Here is a 21340-nt window from a genome sequence, read left to right on the forward strand (position 1 = left end):
CAAGAACCGATCTTTTAAGAAAACACTATCAATTTTGATAGGAATAAGAAAGAAGTCATAAAGAGAAATAAAAATAATAAATTCATACATAATATATCTTAAAACTTCCAAGACTGATTGGTAGGGAATGAGAAGAAAGGCGGAGGTTTGGGGTGGGCTGCATATTTTCGTTATCTTTTTTTTTTAAAAAAAATAAAAATCTGAAAGTCTATTCTTCTTAAATTTAACTTGTTTATATTCAAGATTGTTTTTAAAAATGCCACGTGACTTCATTTGATTTGTTATTTTGACATAACATATGCAAGTGTATTACACACATTTAGTATTTTTACTAAGTATCACAAAAATATTCAATGGACATTTATTTTTTAAGATTAGAGTGTCTAATAGAAAACATGGTCTACTAAAGTTTCTAAGTGAAATATACAAACAACTTTAAGGGGTCATCAATGACTTAAGACAAAATTATATCAGCAAATATAATTTAATAGATTATAACATATTGCATATATTATTCTTCAAATAATAAATATTATCCGCAAGATCGTTATATTTTTAGATGTGAAAATATTTAAACACGGTTAATACATGCATAAAATTTAAATTCATGAATAATTCTTGGCTAGATTAAAATGATCTCAATAATGATATTTAAATAAACACTCTGTAATTTAAAATAATTATTAGTCAAATATTTGATAATAGTATACATAATATTATTCTTGTGCAGGCTTAATCAAGAATTCTCTTAACAACACACAACAATATTTAAAGGCATCACAATTTACTAATCAATAAGAGGAGAAAAAAAAACTAAAATATTTCGCATGAATTACGTCTGAAAGGTGAGGCTATATATATAGGTGTTATTTTATGTTCGTTATACAAGACATCTTCATTTGTGAAAAAATGAAGATCTCTTAATGAACAATGATAATATACTACTCTATATAATTTAATGTAAAAATTAAGTCAAATGAGGTTTCTTAAAGAGAGAACTGTTTGAGAAAACGGAACAACAACTTACTACAAATACTAGATTCTAGAATTGAAAAACAATAGAAAATAACGAAACTAAAAGAGATCCATTTTTCTATGATTTAAATAGTTAATCATAGGAAATTATAAAACTATAATTCTTGACTTCCCACACTAAAAACCTTAAACAGAAGAATGACTATATGACCACATATGTCGACATAGAAACTTGGTGGAGAGGGCAGAAAGATTAATTTCTCTTGTCATTTTCCTCCTGTTAGGTGGAAGTAGTAACAATTTAGAGTTGATCAATACCCATGAAAATATCTTCGTTCATGTCTACCTTTTCTTCACCATCACCTATGTTATGCACGACCGCAACAACCATTTTCTTTTTGCTCCCGATTTCAAGTGGAGGCTTAGTTACGATAATTGGAGAAGCAACATCTGTTGAATGCTTAACGCGCTTGGACGAGGATGATGATGCATTAAAGATTGACTCTTTGGGTGAAATATTTATGCCTTTTGGAAGCTTCAATTTGGAATTATTTTTGCAGCTAGAAAGATATCTACGGCTCATGGGTGGATAATGATTGTGTTCACCGGAACAAGATACCAAGAAAATGTTCTCATCCTTTGAGATTTTCTCAATTTGTTTCTTTGCTTCACAGTGTTTTGATGTGCTACACTTATAGTAATTCCTATTATGCCATATACACAAAATAATAATCAGTTTTATTCAAATATTATAAGTGTATACACCATTAATAATTTTTACTACTTTTTGTTATGAAAATTGAGAATGAAAGAGAACATAACTTTCTATGACATGAAAAAAATGGTGAGAGAGCAAACCTTTGAAATGGGGAACCTTTGATATACTTCTGACCATACTTGCGCCATGCCCATTTTTCATTTGTGAGTTCCTCTTGCGACGATTCATAGGTAAGCATTATCGAGTGGTTTTTCCTGAATCAGAAGCACTAAAATCAAAATTTTGAACATACACGCATAAAACGTAATGAAGTGAGTAGTTACCTTGTTCGAGATTGGGTCAAAGGAGTCTTCACAGAAAAAGAAAAATTAGGATGAATGTTAGCCCCTATATCCAGTTGTTTTTGTAGACCTATCCATTCTGCTTGTGATGTAGTTGGTGGCACACATTCCACCGTTGTTCGTGATTGAGGAACAGTTATTTGTTGGATAAATTGAACTGGTGTAATTGAATGTAAGTACAATTGTTAGTTGCTGTTTTGGTTCGTTATGATAACCTGATCATATGATCTTTTCTGACGAGCGATTGGAAAATCTAAAGAAACAATTTCAGATAAACCAGTAAAACTATTCATGCGAGGAGCTAAAGGTCTGTCAAAATAATTCCAAACATGAGACCCATTCAAACCTAATTTAGGAGCTACAACATTGTTAGGTTTATTGATATTACAACTTCTTGCTACTACACCTATATCCCAATGATCATCCCCCATTTTAGATCTATATATAATAATATCTAGTTAAATGCAAAAAATAAAAATGAGTTTATAGGATAAACAAATGATGTTTTCTATAAAAGCATAGCTGAAAAGAGGATTCAAAGAGGGGGATGACTTATGGAGGAAGTAGATTAGCAAGAAGAACGTTTTAGTGAGTAAGAAATTATAAAACAAAGTATGGGATGAAGAAAGTGAAGCTACTTCACAACTTAAATAGAGAAAAATAAAAGCGTATCTACCTACCACGCATGCCCACATTTACTTTTTAGTTAATGAAAAGTAAATAATTTTTTCTATTTTAGAGTGCATGAGGTAGGCGACAAAGTAGTATTCAAAGATAATTTATGCGATACAAGAAAAGTCAAATAAAATTTATGTACCTTTTTTTGAGATTATACATATCATATGATATACACGAAACTAAACAAAGTCTATGATATGACTCAAAATTTATCGTGATGACGCTTACCATAACCCCTTTTTTAGGCAAGACAAAAAACCTAAATTTACAAAACATAAGAATATAACGATAAATAGCAAGAGGAAACAAGAATAAAGATACAAAATAGGGCCATAAAATAGAAAAATAAACATGATATACGATGTATAAAAGATGCCTGAAAATGACAAAGAACGACAAAGTAACATAAGAACTAAATCTTCAAACCTGGTGTCACTAGACATGAAGAACTAAGTATAGAAACTCTATATAAAAATGGACTAACTAATCAAAATGCAAAACAAAAGTCAGTAAAAAATAGAAAAAGCAGCAAGTCTTTGGACACTAGGAACTCACCATGATCCGAGTCAGTGACAATCACGAAGGATTCAACGCTACATGAGAGTGGCTCCTACTTGTAATTATGTCAGAAAAAGATACATAAATGTAGTATAAGTACTACATCACAGTTTGATCAATAGGTATCATGAGTCGACGGAGCTAAAAAAGATCAAATATGTTAAGAGAAGTGATATACCTTTAGTTTAAAGCATTTTTGATGTGTTTCACTTAGAGTTGGTGTGTGTCTAGGGCTATTTTGTTGTTGGAAATAACGATTATATAAAATTCTTGTAGGAAATAAGTTTGGATGCGGTGGACTGAGATAAGAGTTGAAACATGCAGAATTGGCCAATGAAGGAGGCAACCACAGACAGTTGGTTCATTGATGGGCTGTAGGTGATGCAGCATAGATGATGGTTCAATGAATTATAACAAAGTCTGGAAACACGGAGGATATCGATGACCTATAGATCGAATGACAGACCGTCCTATACATCCCCATCACTTGCAATCAGAAATTTGAATTTCTATTACTTCAAACGTAGAGGCAAGTGAAGAAACGTAGTCAAGTCCAAAGACAATAGGTCCAACCATTGTCTGAAGTCCCTATAATAATTTCCAAGAGTTAATCCACGAAGGAGACCATGGACCATTAGTGGATCCACAGTCTGTAGCTTCTGCCTCCGATTGAAACCGCATCTAACCAATTATTTCCTTATTTTGTTTCCTACTTGGTTGAGTATTTGTACTATGAATATTAGTTTTTATATACGTTTTTGAGGGTTATACATTATTGTATACTTTAGTTTTGGCTTTTTGGAATTATTTTTCTAACACTTAGCAATTTATTTTCTGGAACCTAGTTTATGCAAATTTCACTTTTAATTTCAAATTAAAGATTTCGGTTTTCTTGTATTCTCATTGTAAGTTCATGAATTCTTTTATCTTAATTATGAATTATGAACTCTCAATCACGAGTGACTAAATCAACATCTATGGTTTTTGGAACCATGAACAATTAACAAAGTATGAATAATAACAAAGTAACGTAATAGTGTTTATGCATGTATTTTTAATCTTTTTATTTAGAAGTCTTTCTATCGGTGCACATATTTAGAACTCTCCTCATTCCTACTTGAACTTACCAAGGGGGTAATCAATGAGAAAAATATTTTACAACAGTGATTTAGTTAGGGATTTTCTTCTATCTAATAGTTTTCCTTTAATCAATTGCGAAAAGGGCGAATTCCCTAGGTTAATTAACACAATGACTAATCGTGGGTGCAGGTAAGGGTTAGTAACGCACACATTCGTAGATTTACCATGTCGCGAGTGAAAGTCCTTATGATGATAGCCAATAACTTAGGGATATATAACTTATCAACCTTGCATGTCAAACACTAGGAAAGGATTACTACTATTATGATTACCACATTAAAATCTTGTGGGAAACACACATACCCTAGTTTCCATCTTATATTGATTCAAATTAACAACCTGTTACTTTATTTACAAAAAACCTTGTTTACCTATGTTGAAAATAGTTTGATTAAAAAGAGATAATTGTGAGTATTTATGTGTCTAAACCATATTCCTCGTGCGATTGAACCCAACTTACCAGTTTGATTTTTTACTTCATAATGATTATTTACGGTTTTTTAAGAGAGGTGTAATCTTATCCTATCAAATTTTGGCATTGCTTCCAAGGAATACAACTTTTAATTTAAGTTTAACTAAATTAATGAACTTTAGTCAAGTATTTCATGATTTTATGTTTTTTGTTTGTTTTTGTTTTCTACGGGTTTCAACTCTAGAATATGTCTAGTACATGAAATCAAGGCTAATCATTAACCCCCTACGATCGACAATTGAGAAGAACTTTGAGGAAAATAAGTACACCACAATCTAACTAGAGAGGGGTCTAGAAGATAGTTACGTCCCAAGCCTATCCCATAGACGTGGACACGTACCTAAGATCATACCCCAAGCTAACTCTACTGGCATGACATGAGCATAATGAGAGTAATAATAACTGATGCGGATACTAATAATAAAGTATATCTAAAATGATTGGGGTATACCCATGTACAAATCGAGATAAGTTGTGGAAGTAGATAGTATGAATAGAAGGATCTTTGCGAACTACGTGATCTAAACGATCGATAAACTCGGTCAGCTTCTTATCGCTCTTTTTACGGAAAGTATCATATAGAAAAACGGATACTCTTCATTGAAATATGTTTCAACACTACCAACCTGCTCTTTAGACGGGGCAGAGCCGGGTTTGACCACTACAAAGCCCACGGCATATGGCATGTGCACTTTCTCTATCTGATCAGTATCGGACTCTACCAGAATAGTTTGAGTATCTACAACAATGAAGGATCTTCTTTCCTTGCAATTAGATTTGAGTCTTGTGATATGCTTAAGGTACTTAGGTTTACGATATTCAATCTTTTGCACAGCTATGTGATCATACACCTCATCGCTTACCACGCTTTCAGCGATCAGGCGAGCTATCTGATCATTAGAGATATTCATCTCTACACTAGAGAGGTTTTGATCATAATAGACTCGAATGAATATGTCAGTTAGAACAGCATCGCCGTAAGCCTCGGCCTTTTCCCTAACATATTCATCAACTATATCTCTGATAGGCTGATTTACCCCACCCACTCTAAACGTGATAGCTTGGCCTAGGGCAGAAGTGATTATACCGCTAGTTGTTTCCATGCTATAATGAATAGTGAATTTTCCATACTCCGAATCTTTAGGGTATGCGTACTTGAATAGCAGGTACATAATAATATTCACTATAATCTCAAACTCTTTACATCTTAATAAACCGTCGATCAATTCAGCGTAAGCTATTCTCAGCGTGGGATAGGGGTCTTTACAATACATTTTCCTGATATATAAAAGACACCCTAAGTAGTCCATACTAATCCTGGTACTGTAAGGTCTTTTCCTTATTATCTTAGACCTCATCATTGATGTGTTAGTCTTATTCATAAGTGCAAACTATAAAAATACGGGTAATCCATCCATTTACATATTTCCCCGCGGTACTTATCTAATCTAGTATAATAGGATGAATCAGAAGATGATTTAATACATTTAGGTATAGGGGCTGAATCCATTAATCGTATAGATAGAATATAATGATAGTAGGCTTGGTAGATCTCTGTAAGCCGCTTATACCATATATCCCTCTTTTTTTTGTCAATGTGTATTCTTTAGGGCAGGGTATATTATCAAGGCGGCTGTACAAATCATCTACAGCGAAGCATCCATCTAGATCTATCTGACATAGCCCACCGGGGGTACGGGCTTCATCAAAGAGATTTATCGCAAGGAATGAGTTAATATATTCCATTGGGTGGGGGCTATTTAATAAGATTTCGATGTAACTCTCACCCATAGAATGTGAGAAATCCATGGTAGTGATGAAATTATCGTGAACTGTATATATAGGGATTCCCCTCTTTTTCATATTTTTGATCACATTAAATGCTATAATAGCATCTTTCTAATGAATAAAATTCGCGAAAATTGCTGATGTAGTTTTTCTTCGTTCACGTTCGAGTGTGGGAACACGTAGCGTTACCTGGCGTCTTTTCTTGCTTTGACGATCATATAACCATATATTAACAGCTTCAGATTTCATATAGTCCTGTACTGTAGTAAACATAGGGGTTGAATAGTAGACAGGTGCCCCACTTGCAGATATAACCCAGCTTACAGCTCGTATTAAAGTTATTAGGTTGACTATATGAGGAAATCTCTTTTTAAAGAAAATTTCTATATGTCTAGCCAGTTCCAAGCATTCTTTTTTTTTAACCTAAAAGGACATTTAACTCATTATATAGATTGTCAGCCATACTGTACTCAGTCTTCCCATAGACCAAGGGCATTAGGAGTGATTTCACTAAATTTCTATGAAGAAGGGGGCATACATATTTGAAAATAATAGAACCATCCTTCCAAATTCTATTCTCAGCGGCTTTTAAGTACTCTATAAGCTCCGATAGAAAGAAATCATAAATATCGTTTATACGTAGATGTTCTGAATTATGAACTTTAGTAGGAAAAAGATTTGTATATTTAGCAAGTTCGAAATCTAACATAAAGTAACTAATTATCTGATAAGCGCTAGCAGATGCATCTTGAGTTATAGGAAGTTGATACGGTGATGCCTTAGTAGACTCCGCCGCTAGAGTAACAATCTTGGATATGTACTGATAGAGGTCCCTGGCTGTTGAAGCGCGCTCTATGAGATCTTCAGGGCATTTTAGACTCTCAAGATCTAAACCAGCTTGCAAGGCTTGTTCATAGGAAGGGTATTTTTGATAATGAAAGGCAGTCACAGCAAGGTACATATTTTGAGCTATAGCAGCACCCCCCTTTGAAGGGGGGGGGGGGTATTCATTTGACTCTCTTTAACAGTTCGTCTAAAGAATACAATTAAAGACCTCGCTATATCACGTTCATGGAAATGTAATACACCAGAGCGATAAATCCTACCACGGAAGTCAACGAAGTCCGGCAGATAAAATTCATATCCCGCGTAAGCTGAAGCAATATCTAGTATAAAATCTTTATAACGGGCTCGTTGCACATCAGCCAAGAACACATCTAGCACACTTTGGTATGTGATAGACCCCTTATTTTCATATTTAAGGAAGGTATCCCTTAAACTCTTGATTGCAACAGGTATATTAATCGATGCTAGAATACGAGGCATAAGAAGTCCCTCCCTAATGTGGGATTTATAATTATCCTTAATAAAATCTAGCATAACAACATTGATCTCAAAAGACTCCTTTTGCAATGAGTTCATTGCATCATAAATTTCTTGATATTTATCTTTCAATAATATATTAAACTTATCCTTGTCACGGGCTGCAAACAACTTATAACGATTATGCAAATATATATCACAGACGGGTTCGCATAAATAACCCCCGGTAAGGTCCGATAGACTAGTAGGTTTACCACCAGCAGGTTTTGCAACATGCCAATCTTTAGGCGGACATACCATAGGCAGATTTAGCTGGATGGGAATAATCCCTACATCAAAATTACGAAAAACATAGGATGCTCGTTTCTTATAAAACCTACCCTTCTTATCTTTAATTTCTATCTTTTGACTTGATATAGATAAATCGTTAGTAATAGTTATGAGGTTTCTTTCTAATAAAAATTCTACCAATAAGATACCTACATTCTTATGTTTACCATCAAGAGAAAATTCACCCTTTATAGATTTATCCCTTTCATACATCATTAGAGCTTGAGTTCTAACAGCTCAATCTAGTTTATCAACTAGGGTAGAAAGCCGAACAGCAGGGCTATCCTCTATACTATTGAAGACTAAACCAAATATATGAACTATAATACCTTCAAGGGTATAACGATGAAAATACTTTATAAACATTCTCTCTTCAAAAGTGAGATATTCTTCCTTATCCAGCAAATAACTTCTAGCAGTGGGTTCATCATCTTGAAATAAAAATTTCATGATCTGCGGTGCAGCCTGAAAAATATTCTTCATACTATCGTAAGGATACGCAAGAGACACTATCTTCTTTTGTAATTCTATTAAACTATCAGGGTGGTGTGTATCAGCCTCACCTTTAGCCTTATCCAACAAATCAAAGACAGCGTTTTGATATTTAGATATACTCCCAGATTTGTGATCATAGTTATATAAAGCATTTTCACCGAGACTCATATAAAAAGGATTTAAGATCTGTCTTACATGACAATAAGCTCGAGGAAAACATCCACTTAAGAGTGGTTTAGGATAATGAAATATCATAACACAATTGATTTTTGGGTGGTAATGCGTAATTGGATATACATGCTTTTACTTCTATCCCTCACATATGTGATGCTTTTTTATCTTATAGATCACCATTAGTGTATATATACTTTGACTAGATAGTCTATATACTTATTTTCATAAAATCTTTAATAGGATATATAAGCAGTGAGTTTTCTCACATATCAAATATTGAGGGATATTTATATCCAATAGATCATCTATTGTGTATATATACTTTTTCCTTTTTTAAGGCTATGTAAAATACGGTGAGCTGAGGTGCTAGAGAGTTCCTTGAAAAAAGGGTTGGTAACTCAAGTACGATTGATGGGCATAAGTCCAATCTTTCTGGCCTCACTTACGCGCTTACACCAACAACTAAAGATGCTTAAAGATCAACCGCCGGAACAAGAACTAAATAAAGCCCCTCCCCTTAATCAGATAAAGCTACTTGGTCTCTAACCCCAGCCGAAAGATCAGCCTCAGAAAGAAAGTTCTCGGTTCTTAAAGGCACACCAAACTCATGTTTAAAAGCTAATGTGTTTTCATCCCTTTCTTCGAAAACCTATGAAAGAGGACATTCTTAACCACTACCCCTATAGGAATCCCCCTATAGAGGGACTGTCAACATACGCTTATGCAAAAGGATCCTTCTAACCCCGATCCTTAGAACTAATTGTTAGGGGTCCCCTGTCATTGATCCACTCCGCCCCGACAAACCGTGCTATATCAGAGCTGGCTGGAACTAGGGAATCTTTCCACAGCAGGCACCAGAGAAGACTGATTCTGCATGAAAAGCGCGCCTCATCAAGCCGTATAAATTGTTGGAAGAATGAACAGGGGATAAAGAGTCAATTTTCATCTTTTTCTTCTAAAAGCCTTGCTTAGTCTCCCTTTACCTTTTTAGGCACCCGACTTACTAACGGATTTTCTTCACTCGTATCATATCCTGAAATTCCTTTACTAACTTATCGTATAATGTAAGAAAGCTTTCGAAGTCTTGATAGCCCCTCTAGCATTCAAATATTTCCTTGAAGAAGCCTCAATATGCAATAGTTTTAGTCTTTAGAATCAAACAAGTATCAACCTTCTGCTGGGGAATCATTCGGCGGGTTATATCAAAAGAATATATTTTCACTTTTTTGTTGATCAGGCGATACCCGGATTTGAACTGGGGAAAAAAGGATTTGCAGTCCTCTGCCTTACCACTCGGCCATGTTGCCAAAATGCTACAAATACAGAATCGGTGAAAACCGTTCCCGGATTACTGAATTGCTTTTTTATTGTACTTGCGCTTTGAGTTCTGTTTTCCTTAATTGTTCTTCCCTTTTTATTGTGATTACATTTGATTCATCCTTTCAATTTCGGTTGATTCTATCTCTAAATTCATAATCTTTCTCTTACCTCTTTTCTATTTAAATCTATTTAAAAAGAAAATATGGATATTGGAACAATTCACTATTGACTTAGAATGCATGAGTGATTAGTGCTCCAAATTGGATTTTCCTAACGAACTTGCTATATAAGAGAAATTGAGGAAGCGAAGCAGACGAAAATGAACATGTTCTATGAATTGTTGACAGGTGCACCATCCGTCAATCCAATCTACCATATGAATAGAATAGAAAGCAAAATTTTTTTCTTAAGCTTGATTTAGTTGTTCTAATTGTCTGTGTTGAGAGTGTAAGGTGTCTAATTTTCTAGTTTGATTGAATAGGGAATTGGTCGCTGTTCATTCCAGAACGGTCACCCGAAAAACGAATAAACAATGACATCAATGCTGTGGAACTCGGGTAGGCTTGTGGCATACCTCTGCCCTAAGCTAACAGCTTTCTTATGATATTAATAGTTGGATGAAAAGAAAGCTCTTTCTATCAATGCAGGGGAAGATTTTACCTTTTGACTGCAGTTGAATGGGTTCAGCTTAGAATTGAACTCAGTGGCGTCGAATTTGCTTAGATCTTTAGATCTAGAAAGCGCCTCTTTTTCCGAAGAGATTCTTTTGCCTATTCTAGTTGATATTTGTGGAGTATGAAATCACTTACATTGACTCTTAATATCTTCTCATTAGGCTTTGACGTATGAAATCACTTACATTGACTAAATAGATGGAATAAGTGCAGATAGGATCATTTAAAGCAGATTAAAGGCTGAGTCATTGACTAAATAGATGGAATAAGTGCAGAGGAGGGGTGCCGAAATCCTAGCGGGATCTTCCCATCATGATCAACTACATAAGTTTCATTCAATCAGAAAGAAAAGAAATATGGAATAAAGAGTTCAATTCCATAAAACATGTTCCATAGGGAACCTCTTCAATAAATCAGGACAAAGCAATTGATCCAGTTGAGAGCGTAGCGTAGGAGACAGGTAAGATGACCATCAACGGACAAAAGCCTCTCATTATGATTATTTCACTTTTATGCTTCAATCAGGCCTATATTCACATTTGAATGATACCAATCGAGAAGTCTTTTTCAGGGACTGGTCTCTTCCCTGAGGAATCCCTGGGATTCAAAAGAGTGAGAAGGAACTTTCTCTGTCCTATGCCCTCATCACTAACCATTCCCCTAATGTTTGCATTTCTTGAACGGTCGCTCAAGAGACTGACGTTCGTTCTCTTCCTCTGTGCATCTCTGTGATGGGCTCATCATAAGCTTTTTTGATCCTCCTCTTACCACGATATCTATTATATCAAGATTTCTTTTTTGAGTCCACTAAAAGCCCATTTATGGCACGTTTAACCCGTTGAAGGGATTGACTATTGTGGGATGGGATATGCTCAGCCGCCTCCAACTCTTTCTGTGGGTCAGATAACTTCCTTAAGTCAGCAGACATCATATTGATCTCTCTACTGCTCCCTCAAACGGTGATGTCTCGATTTCCATTGGTCGGTCTGCTGTCCGAAACAAACCTTTGTCCAACTAATCATGAATCAGAGTCCTGAAATTTACACAATTATTTGTAGAGTGAGTCCATTTCTCGTGCCATTTACAATAACATTTTCCTTTTCTTTCTTCTTTTTTAGGTATCTTATGTCCTGGCAGACAGGTCAAAAGTTGTTGATAACCTGGCGGCTGCTTCAGAGCTTTAGATGCCAACCAGTCGGCCGCGATCTTACCTTCTCTTTTCCCTATGAGTATGCTTACAAAAGCACTGCCAATCCCTTGAACAAGATTCCTGCAAGCTTGGATCATTTGTGCTTGAGGGTGAGTAGAGGAAATCAAATAAATCACAGCATGCAAACAATATTCAAAATCTGTTTCAAGAATGACCTGCTTGTAACCCAAATCCCATGCCAACATTAGGCCACGACAGATCTTTTTCTTTGCCTTTCAAGATATTGCGTATAAAGAGAAAGATAGCCAGTCCTCTTGGGCGGCCGAGAGTGTTATGTAAAAAGGACCAAGGAGGATTCTATCCTAAAGGAGAAGGAGGAGGAGTAGGAGCTAGTTGTAGGGGAGGAATCGAAGCGAAGAAATTCATTCATGCCACGACGATCTATATGGAAGGGCAGTTTTGTGATGCATTCCTCTTGAGAATGAAGAAGAAGAGAGATCTTCTTTTTAACAAGAAAATTTTTTCACGTAGATCTTCTATTTCGCCGGAATTCGTTGGTTGCTCCGTACGAATTTACAATGGAAAAACTCATGTTCGTTGTAAGATTACTGAAGGAAAGGTTGGTCATAAATTTGGAGAGTTTGCTTCTACACGGAAACGAAGACCTTCGAGAACAAATATTGGATCGGGAAGAAAAAGGGGGAAAAAGTAAAGTCTAAGTGCATATGGCACGAAAAGGAAATCCTATTTCGTTAAGACTTGATCTGAATCGTAGTTCAGATTCAAGTTGGTTTAGTGAGGGCGACCGGGAAAGTCACCGAATGGGTCAGTCTTTTAGTTCTCCCAGATTAGAATATCAAAGGAGGACGTTGCAGATGCCGGGGGCATACATGACTTCTTCTAAGGCTAGAAGACCATTGGAAGACACCCAGGACTATAGCATGTCGTGAAAGAAGAACGCTGGACGGGCGTGCTTCGACTGTGTCTCTGGGGCACAGTTGAATGTAGATATCATGAACGCGAGGTGCAGGATACCAGGCCGAGAAACCCGGGCAACCATTCACCTATGTGACAACCGCTAGTGCATCCAGGGCCCCAGCGCCCAGCTCAATTGGAGAGGCCTAGCCTGATCTGAGAAGTGCTAATTCGTTTCGGATAGACTTCATTCAAGAATGCCACCGCCCCGGGAATCAATAAGAAAATAAGTGCTAAGTTTCAGATCAGTGAATAAACCTAAATGAAAGAAGAGACCTTTCTCGCTCAGCGCCTAAAGCGCACTATGCTCCACTTCAACAAATGAGAGTCTTCGGTGGAACCGGTGAACCGCGCGAGCTGGTTAGATGCGTGGGACAGAGGGCTCGTAGTACCTGCTAGCGCGGCTACGCAGTGCAAGGGAAGGAGCCTAAATCGACCCCTTCTTTTTTACTTTGAAAAAACAGTAAGGAGATTAAACTCTCGGATGAGACTAAGCAGCTACCGACCGTTCCGACGTGCCCTTGACCTATTTTGATTAAGACCAAAAACCTTTTTCTAAAGTGGAGCCTAGTTTAAGCTGTCAAACAAGTGATGATTGAATGAAAGAAAAACCACTAGTAGGGATATGGATGGAGTCTCGCTCAGTAAAGAGAGTTGTAGGATTTGTAAAACAAGAGAAGAGCATCTCAAAGTATGGGGCAAAGGATGTTGCGTTTTGACTTTGTCTCCCGGGATCCACCACTAGTTGGGTTTGAGAGCCGTGTGATGGGTGACTATCAAGCACGGTACGAAGAGCACTTTTAGTCTGCGCAGGTGAATGGAAGCCCCCCTATCAAGCAAGAAGAAGCAGCTCTTCCCACGGCGGAGTCACCATTGACTCTATTTATTATTATGGTAAATCAGTGTATCAAGATGTCAATCTGAGATCTTATTTCGGTTCGATACGTCCACCTACGATACTCACCTTTGGCTTTCGTCTTGGTAGGTGTATTATTATACATTTTCCCAAAAGAACATTCATTCATTTCTTTCTTCCCCGTCGACCACGATGACTAAAACGATGCAAAAAATCCAGACCCGTAAAGGAGAAGGGCCGGTGGGGGGAATTTGAGAAAGTCGGGCCGATCGGGTGTCTTCATTCAAGCGTCGGTACAGAAGAAGAACGAAACGAAGTGAGAGGCCAGGGGGCAGGGAAAAGAGTCGAGTCGATCAGGCTCGACGATCGGGAGAAGCAAAACGAAATCAGGATTTGGCCGAAAAAGAAGCAAGGCTATGGATACCATGACCGATCACCATCGATAAAGAAGAATCTTTCTAAATCACTTCATGTCAGCGGGGACTTCAAGCATCCGAAATACGCCGGGATTGAAAATGACATAGCATTCCTGATAGAAAATGACGACTCCTTCAGAAAAACAAACTTATTCAAGTTCTTTTTCCCAAAGAAGTCCCGCTCCGACCGCCCGACGGTCATCTACTTAAAACGATCCTCCCCGCAGTCCGCCCTTCCTTGAATTATTCGGTCATCCAATACTTATTGAATACAAAGAAGAAAATGCATGTTTACTCCGTCGTAGTTCTCAATCATTTCGTGGCACCGGGCGTGGCTGAACAATCTACGATGGGGGGAGCTAATGCACAGGGAAGAAGCTTAGATAAAAGAATACGTTCTTGCATCGCTTTTTTGTAGAAAGTTCGACCAGCGAGAAAAAGCGTTTGGCCGAAGCCAAAAAGAGGGTAACCACTTTATTCGCCAAGCGAATGATATTTGCTTCGCGGGAACAACAAAAACCACCATCTCGCTCTATCCTTTCTTCGGTGCTACCTTTTTTTTTTCAAGGGATGGGGTTGGGGTGTATAATAACCTTTTTTTAGGATGCCCGGGAACAACTCCTAGGTCAATTAAGGAGAAAATGTTGGAACCTCATGGGTAAGGATAAGGTAATGGAATTGATAGGGAAATTCATAGACCTAAATAGGATAGGAAAATTGATAAGGGGAATAGAGATGATGATAGAGATCATACTAAGAAACAGAAGAATTCCGTACGGGTACAACTATTATTTGAACGAAGTGCAAAAAATGCGATCTTTGTTGTATAATAGAACAAACACTAATACCTTAATTGAATCGGTCAAGATCAAATCTGTTTATCAAAGTGCTTCTCCGATTGCTCAAGACATCTCTTTTCAACCGAGGAACAAAACAAGATCATTTCGTTCCATTTTTAGTCAAATAGTGAAGGATATTCCATTAGTAATGAAAAAGGGGGTGGAGGGGATCCGTATATGTTGTTCAGGTCGATTAGAAGGTGCAGAAATAGGTAGAAAGAATGCGGAAAGTGTGGAAAAACATCTCGTAATGTATTTAACAAGAAAATAGATTATGCTCCTGCGGAAGTATCTACTCGTTACGGAATCTCATGTGTCAAAGTGTGGATTTCATATAGTCAAAAAAGGGGGGACGTGCTATATCCGAAACGTATGAAATATAGTAAATATCGTTAAGGCAGATGTAGTAGGGGTTGCAAACCGGACGGTACACAACTTGGTTTTGGAAGATATGACACTAAAAGTTGTAGAGCTGGTCTTCTTTCATATCGAGCCATTGAAGCAGCGTGTCGTGCTATAATCGGACACTTCCATCGTGCTATGAGCGGACAATTCCGATGAAATGGTAAGATATGGGTAAGAGTTCTCGCAGATATCCCTATTACCGGGAAACCTACAGAAGTAAGAATGGGAAGAGTAAAAGGAAATCCTACGGGTTGGAGTGCTCGTGTGTCCAGGGGGAAAATTCTATTTGAAATGGATGGTGTGAGTTTTTCAAATGCTCGACAAGCCGCTACATTAGCGGCGCATAAACTATGTTCGTCAAACAAGTTTGTTTAGTGGTCGTAAGCTTATTAATCTTACTCAAATTGGTACACGCCAATTCCATTTTGCCGGATTGAAAGAGCCATCAATCACTATGATCTCTTCCTTAGAAAAGAAATTGCGTAAATTCTGCCTTTTTTGATCCCATGCTTTCCGTTGGTCAACAACCAACTAAATCTATATTTCTTCACTACTCCTACAGGGAAGGTGGAAGAAATTCAGTCTCTTTTTTTTTGGGGGGGGGGGGAGAAGAGCAATGAAAGAATGAACCAAACCAAATGATTGTTCTAGAATGGCTATTCCTCACAATTGCTCAGTGTGATGCAGCGGAACCATGGCAATTAGGATCTCAAGACGCAGCAACACCTATAATGCAAGGAATAACAGACTTACATCACGATGTCTTTTTCTTTGTTATTGTGTTTTTGGTTTTCGTATCATGGATCTTGGGTCGCGCTTTGTGGCATTTCCACTATAAAAAAATCCAATCCCGCAAAGGATTGTTCATGGAACTACTATCGAGATTCTTCGGACCATATTTCCTAGTATTATCTCTATGTTCATTGCTATACCATCATTTGCTCTGTTATACTCAATGGATGAGGTAGTAGTAGATCCAGCCATTACTATAAAAGTTATTGGACTTCAATGGTATCAGAGTGCGCCTCTTCATTTGGGTGATTAAAGTTCAACGAAATGCCTTAAAGTTGAATAGTATTCGCGAAGCATTTGGGTTATCGGTAATCTCCCATTCCCGCCGTCGAGAGACTTTAATAACTATAGCATGCCAGAAACGGGGAGTTGAGGTGGTTAGACCTATACCCCAAAATGCTCCCAGCATAGGAGCCTATGGTTCCATTCTTGTTGTTGCTGGAGGTACACATACCTCTTCTCGGTGTGGAATGATATACGAGAAATAGATGCTCAGCCTGCAATGTCCGATAACGGCGCTGAAGTAGTGAATCTATCGGCACCATAGTAGTGGTATACAACTTTGGACCTAACAGCCAGCATAGTAACCTTTCAGAATGGGGGATCCCCGTTGGCAACAACCACGGTAGTAGTTGCAGAATTACTGGGCCGAGAGAGGAGCGGAAAGCAACTTGACTATAAGGAGAGGAAAACCTCTTGTTCCTGCTCCTCTTTCTTCGCTTCGGGGACGGAGGTCCTACAGTAGGTAACAGCAGGCAAAAGCAAGTTGAGCGAAGGGGACCAGCGCTCCTCCACCGAGGAGTCGTTCTTGTGAGAAGCTAGGGATGTCATGAACGGTGGGAGGTCACAGAGAATTGACCTATTCATAGAGTGATCCTATGGTCGATACAGGATATAGACTATCTCATTCTTTATTCTATTCTATTTCTGAAAAAAAAAGAAGGGTGACTCAACTTATCAGCTAGAGTTGGTGGTGGGACCTATTGGCATAATGCACGCTGGAACGTGGGAATTTGAGGTCATGAACTACTACTAAAAACCAACCTTGTTTTTCTTTTGTTTGTGGACAAACGATATCCGGTCCGACCTATGGCTGGATCTTTTTAGATCTACGGGCCGGCCGGCCCCGGCCGTTTACATGAGCATAGAGAATCTATACTCGAGCGTTCCACTGGGCCCCTGACAGGATAGGTGAGGAATCACTCTGGATCTTCTTTTTTTGGGCTACAACTTCGTCGAGCCGACTAGCATCCCTTTCCACTGTGCATTTTTCGAACAAAGAAGACGACTATAGGATCGAATTCGCTCTTCAAGAAACTGCTCGTCCCATACCTTCTGCCTGTCTCGTATGTGTGGAACCTGGTCTTTTTCGGTTCCAGCCTCTCCCTCGAATACATAGGGTAGGTAGGGCTGGATGAGAAATGGTTCCCTCTTGCCAATAAACTTTCCCCGGCCTTCGATTAACCTTATTCATAAAGGGTCTTACAGTCGGGAGAACTACCTAACTAAAGAAAAATAGTGTTCTTTCTAAGAGTAGGCGTGGAGAGCTTTTTGTGGGGAAACTTGCAAGTACAGTTTGGGGGGAGGCGGGCGTCGACCCTACCTTATGAGTATTCGGACTATAACAGTTCCGATGAACAGTCACTCACTTTTGACAATTATACGATTCCAGAAGATGATCTAGAATTGGGTAAATCACGTTTATTAGAAGTCGACAATAGAGTTGTTCTACCAGCAAAGAGCCCTTTATGTTTTATTGTAACATCTGTTGATGTACCTCATAGTTGGTCTGTACCTTCCTTAGGTGTCAAATGTGATGCTGTACCGGGTCGTTCGAAACAGACCTCTATTTCGGTACAAAGAGAAGGAGTTTACTATGGTTAGTGAAGTGAGATTTGTGGAACTAATCATGCCTTTATGCCTATCGTCTTAGAAGCTGTTCCTAGGAAAGATTATGGCTCTCGGGTATCCAATTAATTAATCCCACAAAGCCCCGATAAAGAGCCAGTATCGGTCCCCTCTCCCTCTGATGACCGAACACAATCGTCTTCATGGGCTTCCGCGCTTGCAGATTGGGGAACTTCTCGCTCGGAATCGCAATCGAGTTTGAACGAAGCCCAACAAAATTCCCCCGCAGCAGCAGCGGTTAGTGTTGGGGCGGAGATCCAACCATTCCCATTGTTAATGGATGCCCTAAGGCGTCAGGAGCTAGATAGCCGACTGGCGTTCCACTTGCACTTGATCGGAAAAAACTGGACAGAAGGGCAAATAAATGCTACGTTGGAACAACAATTCTTTTTAGAAAAACAAATGGTGAGCGCTTTACTGGCCAATGGCTTTAGCCCAGAATCGATTCTCAACGAAATGGGAAAAATACGAGGGATCTCTTTCTATCCGTATGGGCAACCCCTCGCTGCCACGACATACAAGAGCTATATAGATATAATTGAAAGGGTTGGGCTAGACCAGAGCCCACCCTACAAGCCCATTATAACTGCTTTTGTACACTGCAAGTTGCGCCTTCGATTCGGGAATTAAGGGAAAAGCTATATAAAGTAAAACTAAGGTAGTCGCCATAAGTCAGCTTTTCTTTTTTTTGGTATGCCTCTCCGCGAGCAAGGAGTGCCACGCATAAGCGGATCAAAAAGAAAGCAAGGGAAATTCTTCTCTTTTATGGGGAGAAATCCTTTGATTGTGTATTGAATATAGATCCATGTGTTTCTTGTTCCACTAGCAAAGACCAAATTCTCACATGTCCCATTCGTCATTCCAAGCTTCTTTTTTTATGTCAAACACAAGAAGCTATGCGCAAATTCTCATTGGATTGGGTTGTTCTTACAGCGATGGCTATAACTTGAGATGGGGAATCGATCTAAATGCGATCTAGATGCTGAGAACTTGAACCTACATCACAAGAAAATATAGTGCAGAGCATGCGTCAGTACTTGAAAGGTACTGAGCATGCAGGATAGATTAAAGTTGAAATAAACATATATAACTTAACAAGCAAACAAGAGTATAACCTAAACATGATATAGATACCGAATAATGAGAAAGCTGAATGCAATTACCAAATCATAACATAATGAGAACAAATACTAACTATATTAAAATATGGTCAATACAATGGAGTCTGAGTGAACTATGGGAGCTACTAATAAATGATAATAAAATCACATGAGATAAATGTGGATTCCAATGTATATGCCGCATGTAGGGGACCTTATATACCCGAGCAAAGATGTAGATGCATTCTGGTGTGATTACTAAAATGATACCCACATAGGGGACTTACAACCTACGTTGCTGGTAGTTTGGGTACTATATGGATGACTGACCCTAGTCTAAATCAGTGTTAGGCCACTCCCAATTTATTAAATGACTAGCACATTATGACTGAATTTCTCTGATATACTAGATAGCTCAAAACTGACATGCAAAGTGGGAATACATTAATATACTTGTAATGATACATTCAAGACTGAGGCATGTATATTTGAAATATCTGACCTAGCATGTGTAATTGAAGAACCAAATAAATGCATAGCTAGGGTTTTAAATTTCATGCAAGAAACGAAGTAATCACATAATAATCTGTTGAAGATATAGAAACCCTAGGTCTAGTTGATAATAGGGACTCAATAATTTGACTGAAGTATATGGCCTAATGGGCGAAAGGAACCCATTAAAAAAATCCCACATACCTGGAGAGGAATTCCTCGGAGAAAACATTCGAACTTTGTACTTGAACAGATGGAATTTTGTTGCGATGTTGAACTGGGTTTTGTTGCCTCTTTCTTATCTCTAGGTTCTAATTTATTAGGTTCAAATGAAATATCTTTTCTTAGATAAGTTGTAGTTATGTTTCTATGCTAAAACTAAACAAAACCATGCAGCTTAGGGTTTAAAAGACGTAATTTAGGGGTCCAATAAAATAGGAAAAGACAAAAATGCCCCTGACTTAAATTGTTGATGGGGCTTAATACGACCGTTTTTACGGACCGTGAAAAGGACCATATATTGTGAAGTGGATCATTGTACTTGGTCCAGAGTCCACTGGATTCTACAGGTCCGGTCCATGGGCCCTAATATTTATTGTGTTAAGGAGCATGGGTAGTGCAGGTTCACGTAGTCCTCACTTGGGTTCTGGGGTCTGGTGGACCTTGTTCATGGACCTTCCAACAGGCCAAATGAAGTCCCTCTTAGTCCTCACTTAGAAGTTGGGGAGTCTTGGGATTTGAAAGAAGGTGTGAGGGGAGGGGGGGCTCTTGTCTAACTTATCAAGGACCATCTCACGGTCGTGTGAAGGACCACGGACCATGAAGGTCCTCATGGTCTTTACTTGGGCTTGGGGGTTTAAGGGTCTTGTTAGGGATGCTACTACATCGACTCCAGGTATGACCACATGATCCATTGTCATGATAAGGGTCCGTGGTCTTAGGGTCTGGGCCTGGGGGATGATAACTCCCTACCAAGGGCAGGTCAACGTACCCGTGGTTTTTCCGGAAACAATGGAGACCACCATCTTCATCATCATTGCTGAAAAATGGAAATTATTATTTAAATATTTTCTTTCTCCATGCTCACCTTCCACCACACATACCGCCTCGATCTACACCCTTTCTTCCGAACGAATCGATGTAGAAACAAAAAGAAAAGAAAAGAAAATACAAAATCAAAATAAACAACTCAAGAACCGATCTTTCAAGAAAACACTATCAATTTTGATAGGAATAAGAAAGATGTCATAAAGATAAATAAAAATAATAAATTCATATATAATATATCTTAAATCTTCCAAGATTGATTTGTAGGGAATGAAAAGAAAGGGGGAGGTTTGGGGTGGGCTGCATATTTTCGTTATCTTTTTTTTAAAAAAAAATAAAAATCTGAAAGTCTGTTCTTCTTAAATTTAACTTGT

At 38.1% G+C, this 21340-nt stretch overlaps 1 protein-coding gene and 1 pseudogene across 1 annotated transcript; one reads left to right on the forward strand and one right to left on the reverse strand.

Annotated features, from left to right (window-relative positions):
* Positions 1-1017: 1017 nt before the first annotated feature.
* Positions 1018-2207, reverse strand: LOC107019063 (probable WRKY transcription factor 27). Its single transcript, XM_027917056.1, has 3 exons — positions 2017-2207; positions 1834-1947; positions 1018-1679 (listed from the first exon to the last, which is right to left on the reverse strand). The coding sequence occupies exons 2-3, from the start codon at positions 1929-1931 to the stop codon at positions 1277-1279; spliced, it is 501 nt and encodes a 166-aa protein (XP_027772857.1). The 5' UTR covers positions 1932-1947; positions 2017-2207; the 3' UTR covers positions 1018-1276.
* A 13741-nt stretch (positions 2208-15948) lies between these two features.
* LOC114077202 lies at positions 15949-18957 on the forward strand (annotated as a pseudogene).
* Positions 18958-21340: the final 2383 nt, after the last annotated feature.

Source organism: Solanum pennellii, chromosome 5 (assembly GCF_001406875.1).
Source record: "Solanum pennellii chromosome 5, SPENNV200".
Taxonomy (NCBI): Eukaryota; Viridiplantae; Streptophyta; class Magnoliopsida; order Solanales; family Solanaceae; genus Solanum; species Solanum pennellii.

What these genes read in the sequence shown, in the direction of transcription:
- LOC107019063 (XM_027917056.1), bottom strand. Translation starts at nt 1,931, where the DNA reads ATGCTTACCTATGAATCGTCGCAAGAGGAACTCACAAATGAAAAATGG. An exon ending in AAAGGTTCCCCATTTCAAAG is followed by an intron (nt 1,680 to 1,833) that starts GTTTGCTCTCTC and finishes ATGGCATAATAG; the next exon opens with GAATTACTATAAGTGTAGCA.